Here is a 26,496-nt window from a genome sequence, read left to right as displayed (position 1 = left end):
ACCGCAGTTGTTTTCTGCTACCTGTGACTCAGAGCCCTCGGACGTCCGGAAAAGGTAGGTGTCTTGCCGGAGCTCTCGCTGGGGTTGAATCCCAGCCGTCCACTCTCGTGGTTGAGACCCGCTCTTTTCCCATCGCCAAATCTGCGGGGGCTTGTTTTAACTGCAAGCCCAAGGGGTGGGAAATTGAGTTCTGGTGTTAGGTCTCTGGGGGTTTTCTGCAGGTTTGGCAGTTTAGGGGAGTTTTACGGGGGCTGGATAGGGGATTTAGGCATCCCTGATCCTCTCAAGGTCTTTTTTTATTTTACTTTTTAAAAAACCTTTCTTCTCTTTTTTTTTACTTTTGTCTCTTTCTGTTTTGTAGAAAATTAATGTTTTCTCATTTTCATCTGATTTTATGTTGTGGAAATGAAGTTTAAAACCCAGCTGGATTGCAGCCCCTAACCCCTTTCATATAGAGGTACTGGAGGGGCCGACTGTGATCCCTTCCCTTAATGCTTGGACGCTGCAAATCTAGAACCGAAAGTTTAAAGATTAAATCGCTTTCTCTTTTCTATCTAAGCTCCACTGCGCATTCAAATCGCCTCTTGGGCTGGATCACGAGTTTTCAGCTGGTTCCGGGCAGCGAGCTGCAGGGGTGTGGCTGCTGCGCCACTAGCTCTCGGGCTCCTGTTTCTCCCTGGCGGGGGGCGGAACTGCAAGGAGCCCAGACTCCTGGATTCCCGAGGGTCCACCTTGACACGCAGCCCCTGGCTCAGGGAGACCCCGTCGCTTCTTCCAGTTGCCTCGGATTCAGCGCTTTGACCTTGGTCAGCTGCTGTGGTCAGTCTTTGCCACCTGTTACTAGGTGCATTTCTGAAACGCCATCCTGAGGGGCCCAGGACTAAAATTGTGACCACTTCAGTTTGTACTGGGAACGGTGGGAGAGAAGCTGCAGAAAAGCAAATTTTCCTCAGTGAGGGATTTGTTCTGGGGACATAAGCCTGGTTTATGTTTTGTTTTTGATTGGTTTTGTTTTGTAGGAGATCGCTCTCTGCTCTGCCTCCACCTGGGAGCCACCCTTGGTGAGTATCGCCAAGCCTTGGAACTTTGCTTGCCTGACGTTTCTTCAGCTGTTGCACCCCTGTGTCCTGCGTTCTTCTCCTGTCTTAAGTTTCCTCCTGGTGTTATTAGAAGTTCTTCCCTCCCCCAGCGACAGCCTGTTCCCCCAGAGATCTCACCCCAGTCAAGTGTCTGACTGAGAACCCTTTTCCGGAGCATTCTCTCCTCCCTACAGCTGCCACTGCCCTCTCTGTTTCTATCAAACACGGACCATTTAGCTAACGCTCAGTTTTAATCCAGTTCTTTAAAATAACAAACACCGAACCGAAAGCCTGATTTATTTGGTGCCGATTTGTGGAGATGGAACACAGTCTTCAAGAAGCACCATCGCTATGAGACAGATGAGTCACAGGGAGTTGCTCTGGATGGGGGTAGGTTGTGAGGTTTTAAACGGTGATTGGAATGAGCATCAAGAGCCTAGAAGTATTTCTGCCAAAAGCTTCAGGATCCGTGAGGGGGGTGTTGTTCTAGGAAGGAAAGTTGCCTTTCTCAAGAACCTACATGTCTTTCTGGACTATGGACTGTGGGTTCCTGAGTGAAGTTTGGGCTTCCCCAGGACTCATCTGCCCTGGGACTCTGGATAAACACATTAATTTCACTTTTCTTCAGCATTCCCTGTGCACCAGGCAATTCTGTTTTAGTTCCTTAAGTTGTATTTTCCCTGAAAAGTCCCCTAACTGGTACTGGAAATTGCAGATTGTGTCACCCTTGACAGAGCAGGGAGAGGCAACGTCACAAGTGATTCTGTTCAGAGTGGTTGGAGGGCAGCTTCTAGGGCTACTTGGGCCAATGATTAGTACAAGACCTACCTGCTGATTCTCTGGGTTAAAGAATCATAATGTAAATCATAATATAGGTATGTAAATTTATCCCCTTATTACCGTATCACGTGAAGTGGTGGTCTAAGATTATAATAAAATTCGGAAGATACGGTTAGGACAGCATGATTTAAAACAGGATGTATTGCATACATGATATTTATATATGTATATCAGAATACCTTGGACAGGGAAACAAACAGTGGTTTCAGTTATGAGCCCCAAAAGAAAAGTCACAAGGTAAGTGATCTAAGTTGCAGGGGACCATTTTGGATCAAGCAGTTCCGTATGAAGCAGGTCTCTGGGTAGCATGATCCAAAGTAACAGCCAAGGTCTGTTGAACAACTGTCATAATTAAAACAAGAGCAACACTAGTCTATTATCATTGATTAAATGCTTCCCATAGACCAGGCACTCTTCTAGGGATTTCCCATATATAAATTTACATATGCATATATGAGAAATAGGTATATGGTTTTCATTTTAGAAGGAGAACACTGAGTTTCACAGGGGTTACATTAATTATACCCATATACCTCAGGAATGGTATATTAAATATACTTGTGAAAAAGTGGAACTGGTATTTGAATCAGCCTCGGGGTGTTTCAGAGACTTCCTGAGTAGTAGGGACTTTGTGAATCTTACAGCTTCCCCATTTGGGTCTGGCATTTAGAAAGAACCATCCCATTGGCTTCTTTGTCCCCTTCTTTACAGCTTCTTTCTCCTTCCAGCTCCATCATTAGTCCTCTGAATGTACTCTTATGCCAGAGGGTAGCACATATAGTCTCGTGTTTGAATAGATATCCCCCAGCATATTACTGTATTCATGATGTATCTTTTTCACAGTAGTCCTGAATCACCATGGTGCTCCAGGGTGGCCTACTAACCCGCAGAGAGGAACCAGGTAAGCCTGATTCATGACCCTTGACTTGCCACTATATCTTAGGCATCTGGCTCCATGCCTGGCAGACAGGAGGCCTGCTACTAAAGTTTGTTCACCTCTTGAACTCTGATCTATCTCCAGTACCCCTGAAGAGCATCTCTGTGACCTTGTCCATTCGTGAGTTTGTGGCTGGTGTGTCTGCTACCTTAAACTATAAGAATGAGGAGGAAGTTCCTTTGGAGACCTTCTTTGTGTTCCCCATGGATGATGACTCAGCTGTCTACAGCTTTGAGGCCGAGATGGATGGGGAGAAAATTAAAGCAGAATTAAAGGAGAAGGCGAAGGTACTAGGGATAAGTAGATTATCTCCTCCCTTCTTATTTCCTTAATGCATACTCTTAGAATCTCTACGAATGCACCTTCACAAAAAGTGCTGATATGGAATGCTTTCTTCTACTTCCCTTTAGCTGCTGTTTTCCTAAAATCACCTGGGGGGCGGGGGGAAGGAATCAGTCAGAGGCATTTAAAGTACCGCTGTGAGCTTCACAGGCATTCTCCATCGTCTCTATTTCTCTGTTCTTAGGCCCACAGCATCTATGAGAGTGCCATCAGCAACCGCCGCCAAGCTTTCCTCCTGGAGGAGGACAAGTACTCCAAGGACGTCTTCTGTTGCAGTGTGGGGAACCTGAACCCGGGGTCGAATGTAGCGCTCACCCTGAAGTATGTGCAGGAGCTCCCCTTGGAAGCAGATGGAGCCCTGCGCTACGTGCTCCCAGCTGTCTTGAATCCTCGATACCGTGGCTCTGGTGAGTCTCCTTTTCAAATCCTGGCAGTGGGTGGTATAATTTGGGAAGTCCCCTCAAGGTTGTAGGGGTGCTAAGAAGTGTGGGAAGGGGAAGCAGAACTAAGGTCACTTTTTGTAGGATCATTTGAGGACAGTTTCCTTGATATGAAGACTCCTGTAGTTCCTTTGGAGGACCTGCCCTATACACTCAGCATGGTTGCCACCATCAGTTCCCAGCATGGCATTGAGAGGGTCCAGTCCAACTGCCCCTTCAGTCCTACCAAGTACCTTGGAGAAGATAAGACTTCTGCCCAGGTAATTCATAAGAAAGCACTGTTCTTGCCAGCACCCCTGTTCTTTGGGTTCTGATCTTGTTCCAGAATGGTCCTTACTTTCCTTATTAACTAGAGGGAATCCCACTTTCTTCCTTTTTAATCCCCGTTTCTTCTCCAGTGCCTTCTCCCATTCTTGTCCCTGCTCCTGACCACACTCCCTCGTGGAGGAATTAGCTCTCAGCCCTGACCTCAGCCGCACGCAGCAGGCAGTGGTAGTTCTAACATGGATCTTTTCCTTGTTCTCAACTCAGGTTTCCTTGGCTGATGGACACAAATTCGATCGCGATGTGGAACTCCTGATTTACTACAGTGAGGTGCATACCCCCGCTGTAGCTGTGGAGATGGGGCAACCTAGAGACAACCCAGGTATTCTCTTCCTTCCTTTGTATGACCACCTAAAGGGGAACTCCCGTCTTAGAATTAGCCTCAGATTACCCTCACTTTTCTTTCCTCCTATCCAGTAGTGGGTAAAACATTCAAATAGCGTACATTATAGTGTGCAAAAATGGTCAGATACAATGAGTATCCATCTACGTGGTTGTGTCTCCTAGGCAGATTAAGACGATCAGTAGATAACTAGATCAAGGACATGGACACATAATTCACAAGAGGAAACACAACTAGTTTACAAACATAAATGACAATGATCTGTCTCTACAAGTGCAAATTAAAATAAAATAAAAACAGCTGGAAGTTTGTATCTCTTAATCCCTTTTACCGATTTCTATTCTATCCTATCCCATTATCTATTATCTATTTTACTAAGAGGTATACACTTCCAGTTGCAAAATAAGTAAGTCACAGAGATGAAGAGGAGAGCACGGGGAATAGAATCAGTAAGATTGTAATAATGTTGTTTGGTGGTGGATGGGGACTATACTTATTGAAGTAAGTGCTGAGTAATGTATAGAGTTGTTAAAATCATTATGTTGTATACCAGAAATTAACATGACACTATGTTAATTATACTTCAATAAAAAAGTAAATACTCATCTGTAGGAAAAAAATGAAATAAAAATAATGATGTGACATTTTCACTTTTCAAACTATCGAAGATTTCCAAATACCCCATCATCCAGCTCCAGAGAGTTTTCATCTCGCCCTGGTATCTTACTGCCTAAGACTAAGTTTTAGTTTGTTAACAAATTTAGCTTCTTAATTTCTTTAATTTCTTGTGTTTTCTAAATTTTCCTGTCTCTATGTGCACTTCTTCTTATGATTATAACTGGTATCACCCATATCAGTCTGTTGCTCTCTTGGGGCCTTCCTGGGAAGCCAGGCCCCTGGATTGCAGGGACCATGAAGCCTGACTAGAAAGATAGTGCCACTTCTGAAGCATTTTCCACCTTGGTTGAATGGAAGGATGTTTGGGAACAGTCATAGTCAAAGTGCTGTAGCTTGAGTTAGGTTCTTACTTCTGTAACTACAACCACTGTGAAGCCAGTTTCCTGTAGTTGGTCCTCCATTTGGCCAAGGCTGCTGAGAGCTCCTTAGTTTGTCCTCACTTGTTCAACCACTTTTCCTCCAGGCAAACTGTCCATGCTAAAGCCCTTAGAGGGGCTCCCAGCTTCCACCAGGTCTGCTCTAGCTCCTCTTCCATGAGGCTCCACGCTCTGTCTGTACGTTAGTTGATTCCTTTTGTACTGGTTCTGTCCTTTCCCTTCGGTGGATTCCCCCTTGGGTGTCCAGGAAGTATTCCCACAGTAGTGGGAGTCTGGTCTTCGGTCAAGATTATTTTAATGTACCACAGAAAGTTTAATATTGCTGAATCTTAAAAGATACAAATTGAGATCTCAGTTCTTTCCTTCCAAGCATCCCTTGGCCCCTGTGTGGAATTCCCCATCTTTTCCTATGGTGGGCTCTGCAGGCCAGAGGGGGACATTAGGCGCAGCCTTTATGATCTTGTGAATCCCTCCTAGCAGGGCCACTCAAGTCTGGCCTTCTAGATCATCTATCTGGTCAAGATAACTTGCTGTTTCCATCCATGTAGAGAAGCAAACGACAACTGGCAGCTTGGCTCACTAAAACCATTGAGAGTTCTGTCAAATGAAGCATACCACTACATGATGAAAATACAAAATTTGTATTTTTTAACTTAAAATGTACTTAACCATATTAAGAACATGATTTTTAAAAAACTATATGTATAATTTAATAAAAATATATAAAAACTTTCTAAAATTATTATGAAGAGTTTAACCAGAGTTAAACCCTAGGTTGAGTTCCTTAAATGTATGATATCACTTAACCCTTAAAATAATCTTGAGTCAGGTGTTACTGCTTGGATTCTTCAAATGGAGAAACTGAGGCTAGCAAGCTGAGGAGGTAGGGCTGGAAATATCTTAATTAAAAATGAGGAAGCAAAAAAAAAAAAAATGAGGACGCAGAAACTCATGTAGGTGGAAATAACTTGAGCCATGCCAAAGGAATTATAATAGAAATACCTAGATGGTCCATGCTGTGTATCTGGTATTGTTCTAAACACATTAGGTATATATTTCATTGTCATGGCAACCTTTCTGATTTACCAGTCTAGTGCCAATCCCACTACAATCAGCAGTCTCTTAAAATGGAAAAAGAATTACCTTGCCTATTAAAAAGGCTTCCACCATGCATCTAGAGATCTGGATTTTTTAGAAGTTATCCTTGAACCAGCGTTTAAACACATGTTTGCTGAGCTGCACCCATTTTATTTGGAAGCCACTTTGGTCATTGGGGTATCCCAGGGTTAAGAGATTAAACTGAGCCACGTCCTGTAGGTGTACTGAATCCCAAGGCTACTGAGAATTTAAATGGCATCATCCCGGAATCACTTTATAATGATAGGGTATTGGAATTCCATTCTTTCTCAACTTATATTTTCTGAAGTGTAAAACAAGTGGATATAACTCAGCCCTTCTCATTTTCATTTCTATCTCAATACTAACATTTCAGTTCCTGCATCAGTTCTCACTTGTTCCTCAAAATAAAATGAGAGCTTTGACAACTTGGTGACAAAGGCCAGACTCCCATGGGTTTCCTCCATAGGATTGTTTGGGTGATGCTATTAGTTCTGGAGATGTTTCATACCCAAAGCAGACAGACCTTCCTTGGTGTGTATGATACTATACTCTCAGCTCTTGCAAACTGTCAATATAAGAACTGCCTATGAGCATCATGTTTTCAAAAGTGTAATTAAAAACTTAAACAAGGACCCACGTGATAAATTTCCCATTGATTTGATTTGAAAGGAAGGTGTCTCTACAAATAAATCAGCTTGATTCTTCTGGCAAATGCTGGAACATTTTAACTTCCCGATTCCACTTATCTACCTAGCTGCTAGGAATCATCCAAACCAGCATCCAATTCTGTATTTTAGTTATTGCTTATGCTTGGTAACCTCTACCTTCTTTTTTCTCTTTCATGTCTTTTCTGTTTCTGTATCTTTTGTGTTTGTAACTCACCTCAGACCCTTTGCCAGCAGACACAGAATGAAGATCAAACAGTGTTTTAGGTTTGGGTTTTCTCAGTTCCCTATATAACACACTACAATCGATTCTTGAGGTCTTTACTAGTCTTGAATTCCTTTTCATGTTACAATGTCCTTGTAGATGGTTTCATGAAAGATCCGTCTGCGATGGTGTGTTTCTACCCAAATATCCCAGAAGCTCAGTCACCAGTTATCTCTGGAGAATTCATCTTCCTCATGGACCGCTCAGGAAGTATGCAGAACCCCATAAGTAAACAGAATAACTCTCAGCTGCGCATAGAGGCAGCCAAGGTAAAACTCATTCCTTTCTCTTTCTGGTAATATGCACAAATGGGGATGAATCTCGGGTTAAATTAGGGTCCATCTGGAACTTTGGGTGTGTTCCCTGTCTGAGCTCCGTCTAACATGACCACTCTGAGGCTAGCCTTGGGATAGAGGGGCCTGGACTCACGAAATGGGTGAAGGTCCACCCCGTCAAGAGTTCGACTGGCAGCGTCCTTGTGTCTGAGAAGAATCTCTCTCACTGTCTCCCTGTACTCTGTTCTTTCAGGAAACACTGATTTTGCTGCTGAAGAGTTTGCCTATGGGCTGTTACTTCAATATCTATGGATTCGGAAGTTCCTATGAGGCATTCTTTCCGTAAGTTTCTAGAAAGCCCATTGAGGGTCCAAAAATATACTTTAAAGGAAGGACTAGATTGTTGAAGGGGGTTACTGCACAGATGACTTTGGCTTTGGGTATTTCAGGTGAGGGTGTTTACGGTGGGGACATCTCAGTTCAGGGATTTGGTGCTGCATGATACTGAAAAGCATGATGTCACTGGGCATGTTTGTTTTTTTCTCAGGAATAGTGTGAAATACACTCAGCAGACCATGGAGGAGGCACTGAGGAGAGTTAAGCTTATGCAGGCTAACCTGGGGGGCACGGAAATCTTGACACCACTCCAAATCATTTACGGGAAACCTCCCGTTGAGGGCCACCCCCTTCAGGTAGGAACTGGAAGAGACAAAGGGAATGAAAAGAGACAAAGGGAATGAAAAATCTCTGTTCAAGAATCCATACCCCTGAACTTTGTTGTAGGATTGGTAAAATATGATATATGATTCGGAGTCTTCTGTCATACAGTAAAGAGAATAAGACAAGAGGCATGTAATAGAATTCCTCTTCCTTGGCTCCGTGCTGTGGGCTGTGGGTGATGGAGTCCTTTTGTAGAGTGCCACAGAAGCCTTAGATGAGACAAGAAGGGGGAGGTGAGGAAAATCCCAGGTGCCCAACAAACCTTGTGAGGATGTGATGCAAGGGACTGTGGAAAATTAGGGACGTTGTGCCAGTCTGAGGAGGCATCAGTCTCTGCAACGACATGGTTGATTTTTTCCAAGGGCGAATTCTGGTATCTTAAAAATGATCTTCACAGAGATTTCATGAATGTCTTCTTTCCTTCGACAGCTTTTTGTCTTCACAGATGGAGAAGTTGCTGACACGTTTAATGTAATTAATGAAGTCAAGAGGAACAGGCTGAGGCACAGGTAGGAAGAGAATGTGATTTCTGGGTGACTGACCCACCTTAGTCTAACCTACGTGATACCAGTGTTGACATTCCTTTTAGAAGATAGACTAATTCAGGAATTTTAGTTTTACCAGCTGACAAGTTTTTTCTATATCATTTCCCCCCTCTACTAAAAGATAAAAGTAATTTTGTAAATAACATCAGTAACACCACAAAGTCAATGTTCTTTAGTCTTTCTAAACCACAGTGGAAATAAAAATTGAATAGTAAGACAGTTTATTTAAACTATAAATATTTTTATCAAAGTAAAACATACACAGAGGTACATAAATCATAAGTATACAGCTGATCATTTCATTCTCTCCAAAGGAAATCGCTTTTCTAACGTATAACACCACGGATTATTTTTGCTTGTTTTTTTTTAAATTAACTTGCTTGTTTTTAAATACAAATAAATGGGTTATACAATATGTTTTTGTTTCTGTGTATCTTATTTCCCTCAGCAGTATGTTGATATTCATACATATTTTGCATGAAGCTTTGGTTAATATTTATTGGTGTATAGTATTCCATAAGGTGATTATGCCACAATTTATTTATTGATTCTACTGCTGATAGACTTTGGTTTAGCTGCTAAAAATAATTCTTCTATGACTATCCTAGCATTCTTATATATGTATTTTTTTGCATATACACCCATTGCATGTATACATACTGATTTCATATATACGTGTATGTATATACATATACACACAAAATTTCTTTGAGTTGACATAGTTGTAGAATTTATTGGAAATGCCAAATAGTTTTCCAAGTTATTGTACTAATTTAATTCATACCAGCATTGTATGAAGGTTCTAGTTGCCCAGCTTCCTATCCAAAATTTGGCATTGTTTGTCTTTGCAAATCTTAACTAATTTTATAGGTGTAAAGTGGTATCTCATTATGGCTTTAATTTGCATTTTCCTGGTAACTAATGAAGTTGAGTGTCTTTTCATATTTATTAACCCATTGGATGTCCTGTTTCGTGATGTGCCTTCATGTCTGTCCTATTTTTTTTTCTGTTAGAGTTTCTTTTTTAACTGATCTCTAGCTCAGTCTGTGGTCAAGACATAAGAACTTCATTAGTATGTTCTGGAACTATATTTTTTCCTATTCTATAGCTATCCTTTTCACTCTCAGAATGATATTTATTGATTAATAGTTGTTCTTCACTTTAATATAATTTAATTTTTTAGTCTTTACCTTTACAGTTAATGTTTTTTGTGTCCTGTTAAAAAGTCTTTCCCTACCCAAAGTCATGAAGCTACTTTTGTTTGTTATTTTCTAGAAGTTTTATTATTTTTTCTCTTATAGTTAGATCTATAATTTGCTTGGATTTTATTTTTATGCATTGTGGAACGTAGGAGCCAATTTTCATTATCTCTTTATATGGATAGCAAATTGACCTTGTACCATTTATTGATAAGTTTGTCCTTTTCTCCCCGATGTACAGTGTCATTTCATCACAAATAAGCATCTACACATGTATTGATTATTTCTGGATCCTTTGTTCCATTCCATTAGTCTGTTTATCTAGACATGTGCTAGAACAATACCAGATGAATTTTTGTAGCTTTTTGATAAATTTTGATTCCCAGTAGAGTAAGTACTCAACTTTGTTTTTTCTTCAAGATTGTCTCAGCTATTCATGACTCCTGATATTTGTATTTTAGAATTAGCATGCCAATTTTTACCTAAAAAGAGGACTGTTGAGATATTAATTAGAATTGTATTGACCTTAGGGGTGCCTGGCTCAGTCAGTAGAGCATGTGGCTCTTGATCTTGGGGTTGTGAATTTGAGCCTCAAGTTGGGCATAGATATCATTTCAAAAAAGAGAATTGTATTGATTTTATAGGTCACAGTTTTGGGAGAATTTAGTATTTACCAAATTGAGTATTTTAATCTGTTTACATGGTATGTCTGTCTATTTATTTAGGTCTTTCTTGATTCTTCTAGATACGTGCTTCCAATAGTTCATTTAAAAATTTTAAACTATAGAGAAGTTGCAAGAATAGAACAATATACTCTTCCACCAGATGTCAATATTTTCCACTATTTGCTTCATCTGTTTTCTTTTTTGTCTGAAATATTTGAGAGCAAGCCACCGATACTGTAATTCTTCATATGCAAATAATAATGCACTCACCTTCAAAGAATAAGGACATCCTGATAAATAACCACAATAAAACTACTAAATTGAGGGTATTTAATGTTGAGATGATACTGTTATCTAAATACAGGCCATATTTGCCAAGTTTTCTTTTTTGTAAGAAATTTTTGAAAAAGATTTACTTCTTTAGAGAGAGAGAGAGAGAGAGGGTGTGAGAGAGTGTGTGAGTGGGGGGAGGGGCAGAAGGAGAGGGAGAAGGAGAAAACCAGACTCCCCGTTGAGCATGGAGTCTGACCTGGGCTCAATCTCAAGACCCTGAGGTCATGACCTGTGCCAAAAGCAAGAGCTAGATGTTTAATGGACTGAGCCACCTTGGACTTTGGAAAGTCCAAGTCTGAAACCGCTTGGCTTTTCAGACCTTGAGCCATCCATTTTGTACTTGGCGCTAGCTTTAAGGGATAACGGGATACCAGACGCCAGGCTCATCTGTCTTGCCTCCCTCCTATTCCATGTCGTGGCCCATAGATTCCTGTTGTCTTGGTAACCATTTGATGTTTTCAAAAAGATTATTAAGAGTATTGTATACAGCTTTCCCAGTTCTCTACTGGCTGAAACGACTTTGGCATTGCTGTGAGCAGAATGTCTTATGGCATTCTACTTCAAGTCAAAAATCATATATTTAAGTTCCACTTGTGCTGCTTGCTGGCTGTTTGGATAAATCAGCTAAATTCCCTAAGTCTTAATTTCCTCATTTGAAAATGGGCATAATAGCAGTACTTACCTTGTGAGTTTACTCTGAGGGTTCAAAGGGTATGCCTAAGTAAAGCATTGGGAACTGTGCTTGACACAAAATATGTGATATATGAATTTTTGTCATTATTATATTTCTTCTTATTATCACCCACAAGAAGCACGTAAGTTCTAAGCATATTGTTAGCCATCAATAAATATCGCTTGGCTTTAGTTTTATACATAAGACACTTAACATACACATAAATGCCCTTTGTAAGCCATAAGGAATATACGCTTCAGTTGCAAGATTGGGTGGGAAATTTGAAGGTGATAATATCAAGATGCTGGCAGGCTGTGGTTTCTAGGGAGCGTGTTCAAAGGTAGGTTACCATAAGAACAGTTCGTAGCCCTACACGTTTAGAATATTAATCCTGATGCTGATGTCACTAGAGTTGGGGATGATGCCTCATACTAACCTAATTCAGAAGAGACTGACACATAAGCCAAAAATTCCAGTGCATTAATTTACAATGAGAAATCTTGTTATGCCTTCTAAAAATGCTTCTATTGGTATTACCAACACATTCTGTTTATAGACAGTTGTATTTAGTTGGGAAGCCAAATCATGATTAAAAAGCTTGGTGCACACGGATTATGGGCAGGGAGAGAACTCTCCAGTTAGAACTCTTTGGTCTCCTGAAATATAGAATATGCTCAACCTTTTGTAGCCCTTATGCTTTTGGTCAAGGAAGTAGACTATCTCTTTAGGTATTCCTGACTACTATGTATTAATTTTATAAATCATAAATTTTATAAATTTTATAATTTTATAATTTCACTCCTTAGTGCCTGTCTCTAAGCTCTTACCCTTGTATAATTGCAGGTGTTTCTCCTTTGGAATTGGAGAAGGAGCCTCTACCAGCCTAATAAAAGGCATTGCCCGAGTGGCAGGTGGCAATTCAGAATTTATCACAGGCAAGGACAGGATTCAGTCCAAGGTGAGGGACAGGTCTTGTGTCATAGCGGGTGATTGAGAGGGAGTGTGGAACAGGGGCCGGGGGACATTGTCATAAGGGCAGAGGCAACAGTTTGACACCAGGAATCATATTTTTATATCCAGAGTGCCTTGGGCTATAATACGTAGTGGGGCTACTTTGGGCTTTGTGTAAAAAGGGCCCACTGTAGTTTCTGGAGGAAGGGCATCTGGTCCGACTAGTTGGAAGCTCAGAGACAAGATGCTGGAAGAGGTTAGAGCTTTGTGTTTAAGACCGGAAATAGAGAAACAGAATTTTGACCGTTGTGATTGAGATTCTAGATGTGCGCTTGAGGAACTCTTTTGGTTGGCCATATCCTATCCTCCATGCACAAGAGGCAAAACGAGAAGGAACAATTGTAGTATGTATGGTAGATGGGTAGAGGTGGTACATTGATACTCCATTTGATTTGTATATACAAGGGGAGGCATCTTCTAGCTCTGCTTATACTTGTAAGTTCCTCTTTCTCGGGCGGTGGTACCCTTTGCCTTATCCTTCATTACCACGTCCTAGTAGAGTATTAAGGAATAGACTTAGCATATACTGTGTTGCTTAGAATCTGGTGCGTAGTAAATATTCAGCTAACAGTGGTTATTATTGCTAATATTTTTTGGTGCTTATTCTGTTCCCTTTCCTCCACCAGGCTCTTAGGGCCCTGAAATATGCTCTACAGCCTGCAGTAGAGGATGTTTCTGTGACCTGGGAATTGCCTGCTAAATTGTCTGCTAAAATGCTTTCGCCGGAACAGACTGTCCTCTATAAGGGCCAGAGGTTAATCGTCTATGCCCTTTTGAGCGGGACCATGCCTGTGAGTTCCTATTCTTGTGTGTTCCTCTCAGAGTAGCTACTTCCCTAGACTCTGCTCTGGACAATTTTCTTAAACCTGGTGAGTCTCATCAAGAGAGCACACTACTTGCCAGGTGGAGCCAGCCTACCCCCTGCTTCATAATTGCAGGTTTCTGATTCTCTGAGCTGCCTGGCTCCTAGTCAGACATTTTAATGCATTGTGTTGGGGAGTGGCCTCAGTTGTGACCTTTCTCTTGGTGACCTCTCCCTTCCATCATGTCTACTTGTCTCTACTTTGTAGCCAGCAGACGCAACAGGAGAAGTCTACCTCAAGTATACATTCCAGGGCAAGAGTTTCGACAATAGGGTGACATTTTCTCTACAGCCCAAGCCCGATGACAAGTGAGAATTCAGTTTTGCTTTACTACTTTCTTTCTCTCTCCCTCCCTTCTTTCCTCCCCCCTCCCTCCTTTCTTTTTTCTTTCTTTCTTTCATCTCTGCCGTCGTTGAGATGGTTGGTTTCTTTCTTTTAGTTTGGGGGGCTCAATTGTGTCCCTACAGTCAAAATCACTTCACCTTTCTAACCCATTCAAGTCTTATCTCTCCCTTTATCTGCCTTTTTCCTCTTTCTGCCAATGCTAACTTCCGAGGGCCCTGAGTAACTGGCACATGAGTGCGCTTCCCTAAATCACGGGAATGTTTCTCTTTCAGCTTCACCATTCATCGCCTTGCTGCCAAGTCCTTTCTCCACGCCAAGGACATGGGCTTCAGGGATACTCCAGCTAATGATAAAAAAGATGTGCTGAAAATCAGCATTGATTGTGGAGTTATTAGCTCCCAGACAGCCTTTGTTGCCGTCAGTGAGAATTCCAACAAGCCAGTTCAGGGGCCTCTGGCTTGTAGGGACATTCCAAGGCCAGTTCTTTTGGGTGCAGCTTTAGCGATGCCACAATACTGTTCACGTGGTGGTGAGTTTTACCTCCTTGGAACTCGTGTCAATTAAGGGGCCCTGGGTATCTAAGCACATCATTTGAAGTAAAAGCCTGGGATGTTGAATTTTTTCCCTGTCCCTCCAATCTAGGATTTCTGGCTGGTGCAGTGCCTTTCTAGGAAACTAGAAAATATGCCATAGGCAAGGATATTTTAAATAATCCCGGGGGGGGGGACCAAGGACAGTTGAAACAGAAAGTGCACATAAACATCGAGTACTCAAACTGTCTAAATCTGAAGCTGATCTTATTGATAATTCGATGGTTAGTGATTATACAGATGGCTGATGGTAGTGATCTAGGAGTGTTAGGGAATGGGTGTCCCAGGTCAAAGCCAAGCACGCTTGAGTATAGATAGGAGGGGCTTGAAGGTTAGCATCAGGTGGAGAAATGCGCTGGGCAGGATTCTGTGGCTGGAGGGAAAAGTGTGATGTGAGTTGTAGAGGCAGGCTTCAAGGTGAGCCCAGAGTTTCGTTGAGAAAACTGTGTGTATAATTGTATCATTTATTTAAACTAGAGTAACAAAAGTGCAGGAGCAAGTTTAGAAGGTAGCAAGTTGAATTATTTTTGAGCATTTTGAACTTGAGATCCCTATGGAATATGCACATGAAGATGTCCAGTAGAAAAACCAATAGATGGGTTTGGTGTTCAGAGGAGAGCTCAGGGATAAAGATACACATCTGGCAATATTTAACATCTGGGTCATAACTAAAGTCAGGAGAATAGATGAGATTATTCATGGGGCAGGTATAGAGTGAGATGGAAGGGGGATGAGACTGAAACACTGAAGAAAACCCAGCATCTAGGGATGGGTACCAGAGCATTCCCCAAAGCATAATAAAAAGGAATGAAGTAAGAAGAAAAGAAATGAGTGCATATTCAAAATAAAGGAAACTGTGATATAACAAAGGAAGTTATCAAAGTATCAGATACTGCAGAGAAGTCAAAGTAAAAACTTGAAAGGGGATGATGGGTTTGCTATCCAAGAAGTTCTTGCTAATGTGAACAAGAGTGATTTCATTGGCTTAGATTGGGGAAGAATCCATATTACAGGATGTTGAAGAGAAAGAGAGGTGGGAAATGAATGTATAGACACTTTTGATAAACATTTAGCTGAGAATGGGAAAAGAAAGTGGTAAGTATAGAAGCTGTAGAGTTGGAGTGGATTTTTGGTATTTAATGTATCTCTTTAAAATTTCAGAATCGGAGAGATTTGAAGATGTTGTAACACCAGTAGGAGAGTGTCAGCAGAGAGGGCTGACATTTTGGGGGAGGAGAAAGGGGTAGTTAATTGAGATAAGTGTTTGAGGAAGAGAAAAAAATGCCCAGAAAAGATGGCGGCTGAGGCAGACATGGATAGGAGGGCAGGTATCCTACATTTTCAGGGCCCTTTGCCCATAGCAGAGAGCAGTAGGGTCTCAGTCTTTATGTCTGTACTGGTGTTTTTCAGCTCGTCCAAGTTTCCAGTGCTTGTTTAGTGTATCTCCGGCCACACTGACTAATCATTGCAAGGGCATGTCAAGTCAGCAGGATGGCTGCAAACCTTGTGGGCCCGTGATTAACAAGGACCTGTGTGCTCTAGGTAAGCATCTTTCCAGGGACTTTTTCTCACCCATGTTTGTCTGTTACCTGTGTAGGACTAGACAAAACCCACGCTTTTCGTCATAGACTAAAGAAGATGTGTATGTCTCTCAAAGGGACCCCTCCTCAGATGCAAGGGGCTTGTTGTCCCACCCCGAGTACCAACTTGGAAACTCACTGTACAGGTGAGATGGCCTCACTCAGTTCTCTTCTCGGATCTGCGGTACTGAAGAGTTTATCTTCCATGTTCTACTTCCTTTGGCTTTCTCTAGCTAGGAGGTAATCTGTTTGAAAAGCGTCAGGCAGAGGGTGAGATTTGTCCTATCTCTGTGTTGGTCAGGGTCAGCCTTGGATTAGTCTACAGTGTAGGACCCCACATCCTAGCCAGTGGAGTCTGGGGTAAGCCCTGGTTAAACGCACCCGCGTTGTCATCTCAGCTCATCTAGTTGGCCTGCAGGCCGGGGCTCTCCCCCTGCAGACCTCTGCTGCTGCCCTGTCTGGGTCAGCCTTTGACAAGTTGGGTTTGAAAAGAGATCTTCCTGATGCTGGCTAATGACTTTCGTTCTGTCACCAGAGGGTGTTCCTTGGTTATTACCTTGTGTTCCGAACAGCTGGGCTTCTCGTGTACAGGAGGGATTAAGTCAAAGGACATTTTATCACCAAGAAGTACCCTTTCTACGAAAATTGGCTTAAAGGCAACTTCTTTCTAGTCTTCAGTTTTTGTAGCCAGAGTTTGTGGTATACAGTTGTTTAATCACTTAAGCATCGTACTTGCCACTTACCCTCTACTTATTTATTCTCTTTAGGTTGCTAGTCAAAGAGAGGGCTTCGGGGGTGCCTGGGTGGCTTGGTTGGTTGACTGTCTGCCTTTGGTTCAGGTCATGATCCCAGTCTCCTGGGATCGGGTCCCACATCGGGCTCTCTGCTGAGCGGAGAGCCTGCTTCTCCCTCTGCCCCTCCCTCTTGCTTATGCAGTCTCTCACTCTCTCTCTTGCTGTCAAATAAATAAAATCTTAAAAAAAAAAAAAAAAGAGAGGGCTTCAAGGTCTCACATGGATGGAGTCAGATCTCTGTCTTCTCAATTACTGTGGTGTTTTAGGTAAACTAAGTCACTCTCCAGAGTCTTAGCTCCCTCAGCTGCACAACTACTCACCTCACAGGGTTGTCATGAGAAAATTCTTAATGTTAGTCACAGAGTAGCTTCTCACTTTGTAATTGTTCCCTAGACCTTCCGCACTTAGAATATCCCAGCTTTGACCTTCCTCTCTTAGGAATCCTGTTACCAAAGTGAGATAAAAATTATCCAGGAGTGTTAAGCTTCTGGTTTTTGTGAACTTATTAGCAACTACTTCTTGTAGGGAGCCGACAAAGGGCCTTCAAGGTACTTCGAGTTCTTCCTCATGCATGGAGCATTATTGGCTCCAATTTTCAGAGAAGGTTGACATTCCCATTGGTTACATACTGTTGGATTTTGAGCATTAGCCAAAATGAGATTCAGATGAAGACTGTTGAAGTTCAGACCCTTAGATTTTTTTCCCCCCATTAGAATAGAATTGTTTCTCTAGTTATGTTTTTTCTTGCCTGCTAATTTCTCAGTTGCTCTAAGTACATCATCATATGTAATAGAGAGACAGATGTGTAACGCCTTCTATGTGGTCTCTAAGTAATTGTCAAACCGACAGGATTAGACACTAGACTACTCTTCGAGGTACATTGCTGATTGCCTTTATATCTGCTTTCTTTTGAAATTTTTTAAAATTAACATTGCAGCTGTATTGGTCTGGAATTTTTTAAAATATGTGTCAAGTTTTCAGGCCCATTAAATGGGACTGGATAAAACTAAGAAGCATTATCATTTCCTTGTTGCTAAGTTTTTAAGTGCCACTCCCCTAGAGTTAGTCTGTCACTCAGGTGGCCTACGATGTCACAGAGAAAACACAGGGGAAGGACTATAACAAGTATCTTGGTAGGATCTGCTTCACGCTGCACTCTTGCTATAGCCTGTCTCTGAAGTCAGATCCGTCTTTCTCAGGTATGCTAAGGGGTCAGTAGCTCCGTAATTTCTCATCCTCTTTTTTCTTTCCCAAAGTCTTTGGAGAAAATCATCTTGTGCAGCTGATCTCCCTCCAGAATGCAGATGGTTCCTGGTGTCTGGATGAAAATCTGGCTGGGATCCTAGGTAAAAGTTTGGAAGACTTACAGGCTGCAGTCCCTGTCAAGGTAAGATTCAGAGAAGAAAAAGGAGGGTGCATGTTTTTGATGGGTTGGGGTCAATAAGATTTGGGGTGAATCATGACTTATCTGAGAAAGGAAGATAGAGGAGGCCATAAACTAAGTTCATTTCTAATAAACCGAGGTTGGAGGTTTTTCGTGGTATGTTAGACCAGAAAGAACAAGGAACTAATAACCTGGTTGGTGGGAGTTGATGGATGACAAAGGGAAGGCAAGCATCCTCTTTCATTTTATATTCCCTGCCAATCATCTAGTATTTTTTGAGCCATTACTCTGTGCCAGAACTGTGGTAAGCACTTAACATCCACTTACTTATTCATTACCATAATTAAATAAGGTAAATCCTATTCACGTTGCTGTTTATAGAGAACTATAACAATGGTTCTGAGTTGAGCCAGCCAGTGAGTGGCAGAGCTGGATTCAATACTAGAACTTTCTTCAGGAACCATGTCGCTTCTCTTCAAAATAAAGGACTTGGTCCACAAATTAGCAAAATTTCACTGAAGTCAGGATAGGTGAGGTATTAATAGGGATGACCTAGTTATTTCAAATGTGTTTGAGTATGCTGACGATTACAGATTACATTCCACAATCTCAAGGTAACTGACCAAATCTTCCAATTGAGAAATTGTTAAATATGGACAGAATGCCAAAAGCCTGAAATACGGTGTCATTCTGAATTTTTTAAATGTGAAAGGTGGTTAAATAAACCTCAGAAATCCTTTAACTGCCTCACCCACTATAGTATCCACTAGTCCTGTGGCTCTTGAGCACTTGAAATATGGCTAAAGCAAATGAAGAGCCAAATTCTTTTTTTTTTTTAATTTTTAAAATTTTTAATAAACATATATTATTAGCCCCAGGGGTACAGGTCTGTGAATTGCCAGGTTTACACACTTCACAGCACTCACCATAGCACATACCCTCCCCAATGTCCATAACCCCACCACCCTCTCCCGACCCCCCTCCCCCTGGCTCCCTCAGTTTGTTTTGTGAGATTAAGAGTCTCTTATGGTTTGTCTCCCTCCCAATCCCATCTTGTTTCATTTATTCTTTCCTACCCCCAAAGCCCCCCACGTTGCATCTCCACTTCCTCATAACAGGGAGATCATATGATAGTTATCTTTCTCCGATTGACTTATTTAGCTAAGCATAATACCCTCTAGTTCATCCACATCGTTGCAAATGGCAAGATTTCATTTCTTTTTTTTTTTTTTTAAGATTTTATTTATTTATTTGACACGGAGAGAGATCACAAGCAGGCAGAGAGGCAGGCAGAGATAGAGGGGGAAGCAGGCTCCCTGCTGAGCAGAGAGCCCAATGCGGGGCTCGATCCCAGGACCCTGGGATCATGACCCAAGCTGAAGGCAGAGGCTTTAACCCACTGAGCCACCCAGGCACCCCAAGATTTCATTTCTTTTGATGGCTGCATAGTATTCCATTGTATATATATATACCACATCTTCTTTATCCATTCATCTGTTGATGGACATCTAGGTTCTTTCCATAGTTCGACTGTTATGGACATTGCTGCTATAAACATTCAGGTTCACGTGCCCCTTCGGATCACTACGTTTGTTATCTTTAGGGTAAATACCCAGTAGTGCAGTTGATGGGTCATAGGGTAGCTCTATTTTCAACTTTTTGAAGAACCTCTGTGCTGTTTTCTAGAGTGTTGCAACAGCTTGCATTCCCACCAACAATGTAGGAAAGTTCCCCTTTTCAAGGAGCCAAATTCTTAATTGAATTAAAATGTGCTATGAATTGTGAAACACATGCTGATTTCACTTATGTGAAAACTTAATCTAAAAAAAAAGAATGTAAATATTCTCAATCATTATTTTTATATCGATTACATGTTAAAATGATATTTTGAATATATTAGGTTAGGAACAACATGTTAGTAAAATAATGGTACCTGTTTATTTTTACTTTTCTACATGTGACTTCTAGGATATTTTAGATTGTATGTGTGTCTAGCATTATGTATCTGTTGAAAAATACTGTTCTAGAACAAATAATTAGAAGGATAATTTATCAACAAGTTGAAAAAGATCCAAGAATCATGACATTCTAATTGGTTTCATTGGGAAACCAATGACAGGTCAAACTAATATTTCTTTCTCTGTTTTTTCAATTAATTTATTTTTTTAACAGTTCCTTCTTTGATAATGGCAACTGGGCCAGTAAATCCAGAGAGTCAGGAACACCACTGTACGAATTTCACTAAGGAATTTGAATTTTTTAAAATGATGAGTGTGTGGACTGAGAACAAACTCGAAAATTCATTGTGCTGAGTAATGAATTTATTCAAACTTCAAACAGATTTTTAGAGCCACTGGACTCTGAATTCTCTGGAGGTTTATATTTTCAGTGAAGATTCAGATCCCATTCTTTCCCGTTTGTAGATTTGCCAAAACTGGGAAATGGGAGTATTGAGAAAATCGAGATCCCAAAAGGCCTTGAACAATGAAAGACTTGCAATATTTTGTGGGGGAAAAAAATAAAACCCAAACAACACAACTTACTAGGAATCAAAATATTGCTTTTGGTTCTAAATCCTCTCTATATAAGTAGAGATTAGAAGCAAAATGACTTTAGAACCGTTGCACATGGAGATTTGAGGTGACTGTAAACTTTGGAGGACCAGGCCGTGTGATTACAGGATCAGTGGAAGACAGCAGGCTTGTCAGAAGAGCTGTTCTTGTTACATATTTTGGGCTGTAGTCATAGAAATTCATGAGTACACTCACCTCCAGATATGACTGTTTAAGGAGATATATTTTAAAAACCACTGTCATGTTTGTTTCTAGACTAGAGCAAGCATGAGGATTCTTACTGCTTTGACATGAGCAGTCCCCTTAAAGAAAAGTTAAAGGAATTGAGAATTTTTAAAAAAGATTTATTTATTTATTTACTTATTTATTAAAGACAGAGGGAATGTGCGTGCTTGTGCACCCTAGCTCGAGCTGGGGGGGTTGGGGCAGAGGGAGAGGGAAACGCAGACTCCCCGCTGAGCCGGGAGCCTGATGAGAGACTCGATCCCAGAACCCTGGGATCATCACCTGAGTCAGAGGCAGATGCTTAATTGACTGAGCCACCCAGGTGCCCCAGGAATTGAGAATTTTTTAGAGAATTTAGATTAGATTGGAACTCATTGAGAGCGTTGTGAACCTCATCCCTGGTGGCCTTCAGCTCTGCCCTAACATTATGAACATCCTCCCTGGTTGCTTTCAATTCTGCCCTAATCAATTCCATTTGGTCATCCATGGCTTTCTCCAACCTAGCTATTGCCTGGATAATTGTTAGCCTGAATTCTCTTTCTGACATATTGTCTATGTTGATAGCCGTTAGCTCTGTTGCAGAAGGCCCATCCTCTGTATTTTTCTTCTGTTGGGGATTCCTCCTCCTAGTCATTTTGGTGAGAGATGACTGGACAGATGTAGCTGGATGTATCGACCGTGGTGCAGTCAAGGTGCACCCTGGAACGCTTCTGAGCACTCAGGATTCCCCACCCAAACGAGAGAAAAAAGAAAAGAAAAAGAAAAAAGAGAGACAGGAAAAAAAGGGAAGATAAAAGAGAAGGTTCAGACCAAATGGGCCCCAGGGTAAGATTTATGACATATACAAACAAAAACAGACAAACAAAAAGACTGATAAAAGTATATGACGAGAGGAAATATATATATATATATATAAGCAAAAAAAGGAGGAGCCTTGTCAAGAAGAACCCCAAGTATAAGATTTATATACTATCAGGACAAACATAAATACACAGAGACACTGGCAGAAGAAAAAGATGGGAGCATGGTTATAGATTCTCGGTGTGGGCGAGGAAGGTTATTTTGATTCTTCCTGGATGTATCTTGATATCTTTGTTAAAGGACTCAACTTTCCTAAGAAAAAGGGGGATTAAAAATTGGTTCACCTATAGGGGTAGCATTGCTTGGAGAAAGGGGGTTACCTTGAAGTTTAACTCTATATGAATATTAGAAAATAAAAATAAAAAAGGAATAAACTGGACTAAACTAAACTAAAAATTTTTTAAAAAATTAAAAAAATAGAAAAGCAAAAGAAAAACACATGTGTATGTATCAAAAAATTCAGGTTAGAAGTTTATTATGGAATTTGATGTACTGGACATCTCACTGTGATGGTAAATAGGTTAAAAATTTATCTATATAAAAAAAGAAAAAAAAATGAACCAGAATAGTGGGAAAGAATTAAAAATAAAAGTTGTATCTATGAAGTAGTGGTGGTGGTTCTCTTGTAGTCTTTTTTTTTTTTTTTCTTTCCTGATTTGTTTTCTGGGGGAGGGGGCTGCCACGTGGGTTTTCAGTCAATGATGTTCCCTGAGTTAAGTCCTCCTGCCCCCCTCAAGGGGGTGGGCTCTAAGAAAAACAGTTTTTTCAGGTTTTTGTTCTCTGGAGGTTTTTATGTTTGTTCACTTCTTTTCTCTCGCCTTGACTGCTTTTGATGGTTTTTGGAGGTTTAGAGGAAAGAAAACTGCACCCCAACCTCCCTCTCAGAGAGAAGCCTCAGTCTGCTCCCCTGCAGGTGCTGCAGCCGCTGGGCTGCTGGCAGAGCAGGTTCTGAGTCTTGGTCCCTGGGGACGCAGGATCTCCTGCTTGTACGCAAAACCAAGGCAGCTGTGGCTGTCTGGGCAGCTGCAGAGCGCCAGAGAGGTTCCAAGCAGCGATCGCACACTGAGATTTTCCCGCTGGCCGGGGCTAAGAGCGCGGGGCTTGTGCGCACCTCTCCCAGGGGAGGGTTTGGGGCGCGGCGTCTCCAACTCTATCGGCTGTATCGGCTCTATCGCCGCGTGGGTCCGAGAACACCAGGCTGGGCGTTCGTGCACCTCTCTCAGGGGAGGGTGAGGCACGCGCACATCTCCAGTAAGGTGCGCGTTCTGCCGTCTGGTGTGGCTCCCAGCCCCTCACGGGAGCCGGACTCCACTCGTTCTCGGGCGCGCTGGCGGCTCAGGGACAAAGACCAGGTTTCTCCGCCGCACTCTCTGGCTCAGCGCCAGGGGAGGCTGTCCTGGGTCTGGGGACTTAAGCCCCTGTCCGTAGCCGCCCCGATTCCCACAATTTCCCCCCGCGATTCTTTGCTCTTTTGAGTGCTTTCAACCAGACTCCAAGTTAATGCTGGTCCCCAGATGCAGGGCACTCTCGTATTGGGGTATTATTTTCCAATCGGTCGCCTCTGGTGGCTCCCTCCCCCTTTTGTTTATCTTCCGATATCAGTCCGATGTTCCCACTCCACTTTACCTGCCCACTGGCGTCTTCTGCCCCCCGTAGAGATCCAGACGTGTATAATTCTGATCTCAGGCTGATTTCATGGGTGATCGGAGTTCTTTGGTAGGTAATCAGCTCACTTTAGGGTACAGGTTGAAAAGGCGCCTCCTCCTACTTCCCCGCCATCTTGTCTCCTCTAAGTGTGTTTTTTTAAATTTTTCAGGAATTGAGAATTTTGATTGAAACAGGACTTGATAGCTGTTTCCAAGGTTTAAAGGTCATGATATAAACAATTTCTCTTGATCTGTTGACTCTAAAATCTGAAACTGGGACCATGGGTGAAAACTCACAGGAGACTGTTTTCCGTTCTGTGGTCAAGACTCTCTTTTGAGTGACATGAGCAGAATGACTTGAATCAGCATATTGGGCCTTCAGTCCCAACTGTGTCATCTGCTAGGAGGCTAACTTTCGGCAAATCATTTCACTTTTGTGTGAGTCAGTTTTCTCTCTTAAGAATGTCATTATTGATAATTCCTCTTTTTTTTTGTTTGGCAAAGATTCGAATGAAAATACATCATAAAATATAAAGCAGTTGGGTACGTGGTTCTCTCCTTATAACTCGGTAGTTCTTGTTGTGGATGTTGTAGGAGTTTTAAGCACTGTCCTGATGGTTACGCTGGATTTAAAATTTAAGACTTTGTCTTTGTCTGTTGTACAGGATGCCAGTTCCTTAAGCTGGGCCACAGTCCTGGCAGTGGTCTGGCTGCATTCCAATGCTATGCAAATGAAGGATGAGTGGGAACTTCTGGAAAAGAAGGCCAGAGACTGGATTCACATCCATGCAGGTAGGAGTTCAATCCTAAGACCCCAGCTCTTTCTTTCCTTAGGGAGCTAGTCCCCTTCCCTGGCACAGAGCCTCTGGGCCTGCTAGAAGGTCACTGGGGAGGAGTTCTCATAGTCCCCTCCCCTGACCTTTTCTTGTCTCCTGGATAGTCCTCTCCTTGGCAGGATGAGGGTGCCATCTTACATTGGGGGGGGCAGGGAGGTGAGTGAAGAGGGAAAGGGACTTGGATGGGGAGTACGGATTGGGAGAAGGACATGCACGAAGTGGCATTTGTTCTCCTCACTGTCTCAGTACTATACTGAGTAGAGGACTGGATGGGAGCTCTCTCTCCTTGGGGGTTTATTTAATCTCACTGCTGTTGAGTAGTTCTGGGGCCTAAGAAGATGAAAGGGAATCTGGGCGGTAGGAAGAACAAAGTCAGGGGTGTTGAAGAAAGACAGGAGCAGGAGTCAGGGGAGATGAGCAGGCAGGCATGGAGGAGACTGGGGGAAGAGTGTTCACTCTTGCTGTGGTTCCTCAGCTCTACTTCTTGTTTTCTCCCCATATAACAGCCTCCATCATGCAAGAGCTTGTGAAAGCGGCTATCGCTTTGACCAAGTCATCCGTGGATCCCGCCATCTTTGCCATCTGAGGAGACTGTCCAGAAATACAAGTGCCTCTCTCACGCTACTGCCCTTTCCTTTAGGCTCTCCTGTGGCGGTGTATTTTTGTATTTTACCCCTATCCTATCAGTTTCTGGCCATAAAAGTGAAGGATGCCCACCCCACCTTTCCTCTCCAGGTTCCCTTTGGGTAGGGTGAACTTTCCCTGGCATGTACCGTCAGCTCAGCGTCAGTGGTCCTAGAACCTGTTCCCTTTCTTGGAGGGATTTAAAGCAGCCGTTGGCAGTAACGTTCCTCCCGGGTTTTCCAGAGTGACCACATGAAAAACAGGCGGGGTGGATGCCACACTGAAGGAAGGGTACAGCCCTGATATTCGGGCTGCCGAATAAGAGAATGCTATGCATTATAGTCATCTATGCCTTTTGATCTTATATACTTATCAGGACCAGACAGGAGAGCTGTCCAATTTTCTGTTCTAAGATAGGACCAAGAATTGGAGGGGAGGTTGAAAGCCAACATCGGGATCAATACAGCCTCAAGATCACAAAATGAGAGAGATTCTGGGGGTCCACTGTGAGAGATGGCACTGCTGGTGGCCTTCTTGGTTGATTCTGCTTGGATTTTGCTAGCCAGTACAGTGCCTTCCCTCTCACTGTCTAAGGGACTGGATTGAATCACACCTGTTGGAGACGGATGTTTCTCCTGAATTGTAAGGAGATGACAATGAGATCTTTAGTCCTGGCCTGAACCCATGAGGCCTCTGTGTTAGGCTTTGATCTGTAATAAAGGAAAAAGTGGATTTAAAGGCAGTTTTGCCTGAGACCTGAGCCTGGTTCACTGAGCTCATGAGGATGAAAGGAACTTCCCATGATTGTTTCTGATCTTTGTCCTACACACTCTATCCTAGTGGAAATGACCCGTTTGATGTGCTGTCGTCCAAAATGCTATTGTATCAATATTAAAATGATTATATCTACACTTCATTTTCTTATATCTGATCTTTTAAACATTTAGAACCTGCATTGGTTTTATTAGCCCCTATTTTCTCTCCCAATTTTGCTGGCCCCTACACCATTCACACCATGTCCTATTCCTGTAGCTTCTGTTGTAGGCTGATTTTCTGTCCTACGTGAGGCAAGTAAAGGACACTGGCCAGTAAACCACTGTTAGAATCCTGACAACACACTTAAATAGTTACGTAATAATGGAAACGTGATTTAACCCCCTGGGAGCTTCGTGTCCTTATCTGTCAAAGTGGGACTTCACTAGAACTCCATCATCACTTTCACCTCGAAGACTCAAGAATTCTGAGTAGGACCCGAATATCTGTTCATTCAGGTGGAGAATGGCCTAGACTTGGGTTCTGTTGAGCTGCTCGGTGAACATCAGGGAGGTTGGCCTGACTTGCATAG

The 26,496-nt window shown here is 42.2% G+C and overlaps 1 protein-coding gene across 5 annotated transcripts; it reads left to right on the top strand.

Annotated features, from left to right (window-relative positions):
- On the top strand, positions 1-26,066 carry VWA5A (von Willebrand factor A domain containing 5A). 5 transcript variants are annotated; one of them, XM_080815517.1, is made up of 20 exons: positions 1-54; positions 1,020-1,061; positions 2,766-2,820; positions 2,941-3,143; positions 3,383-3,605; positions 3,723-3,898; positions 4,170-4,284; positions 7,509-7,678; positions 7,938-8,026; positions 8,232-8,376; positions 8,834-8,913; positions 12,663-12,777; positions 13,457-13,621; positions 13,901-14,001; positions 14,311-14,567; positions 16,039-16,170; positions 16,286-16,354; positions 18,259-18,389; positions 24,357-24,483; positions 25,034-26,066. In XM_080815517.1, exons 3-20 carry the CDS (start codon positions 2,778-2,780, stop codon positions 25,111-25,113), a joined length of 2,421 nt encoding a protein of 806 aa, XP_080671643.1. In that variant the 5' UTR covers positions 1-54; positions 1,020-1,061; positions 2,766-2,777; the 3' UTR covers positions 25,114-26,066. The 5 variants fall into 5 exon arrangements, with proteins under 5 accessions (XP_080671643.1, XP_080671642.1, XP_080671646.1 ...); XM_080815516.1 differs by having other exon boundaries at positions 26-54; positions 2,763-2,820; XM_080815520.1 differs by lacking the exon at positions 16,039-16,170 and having other exon boundaries at positions 26-54; positions 2,763-2,820; positions 16,226-16,354.
- Positions 26,067-26,496: the final 430 nt, after the last annotated feature.

Source organism: Martes martes, assembly GCF_963455335.1.
Source record: "Martes martes genome assembly, chromosome: 10".
Taxonomy (NCBI): domain Eukaryota; kingdom Metazoa; phylum Chordata; class Mammalia; order Carnivora; family Mustelidae; genus Martes; species Martes martes.
This window is presented reverse-complemented; position numbering and strand designations above follow the sequence as displayed.

Excerpts from the sequence above, each read along its gene's own strand:
- VWA5A (XM_080815517.1), top strand. The coding sequence starts at position 2,778 with ATGGTGCTCCAGGGTGGCCTACTAACCCGCAGAGAGGAACCAG. Across the intron at positions 12,778-13,456 it reads AGGACAGGATTCAGTCCAAG|GCTCTTAGGGCCCTGAAATA; the intron begins GTGAGGGACAGG and ends TTCCTCCACCAG. Across the intron at positions 24,484-25,033 it reads CTGGATTCACATCCATGCAG|CCTCCATCATGCAAGAGCTT; the intron begins GTAGGAGTTCAA and ends CCCATATAACAG.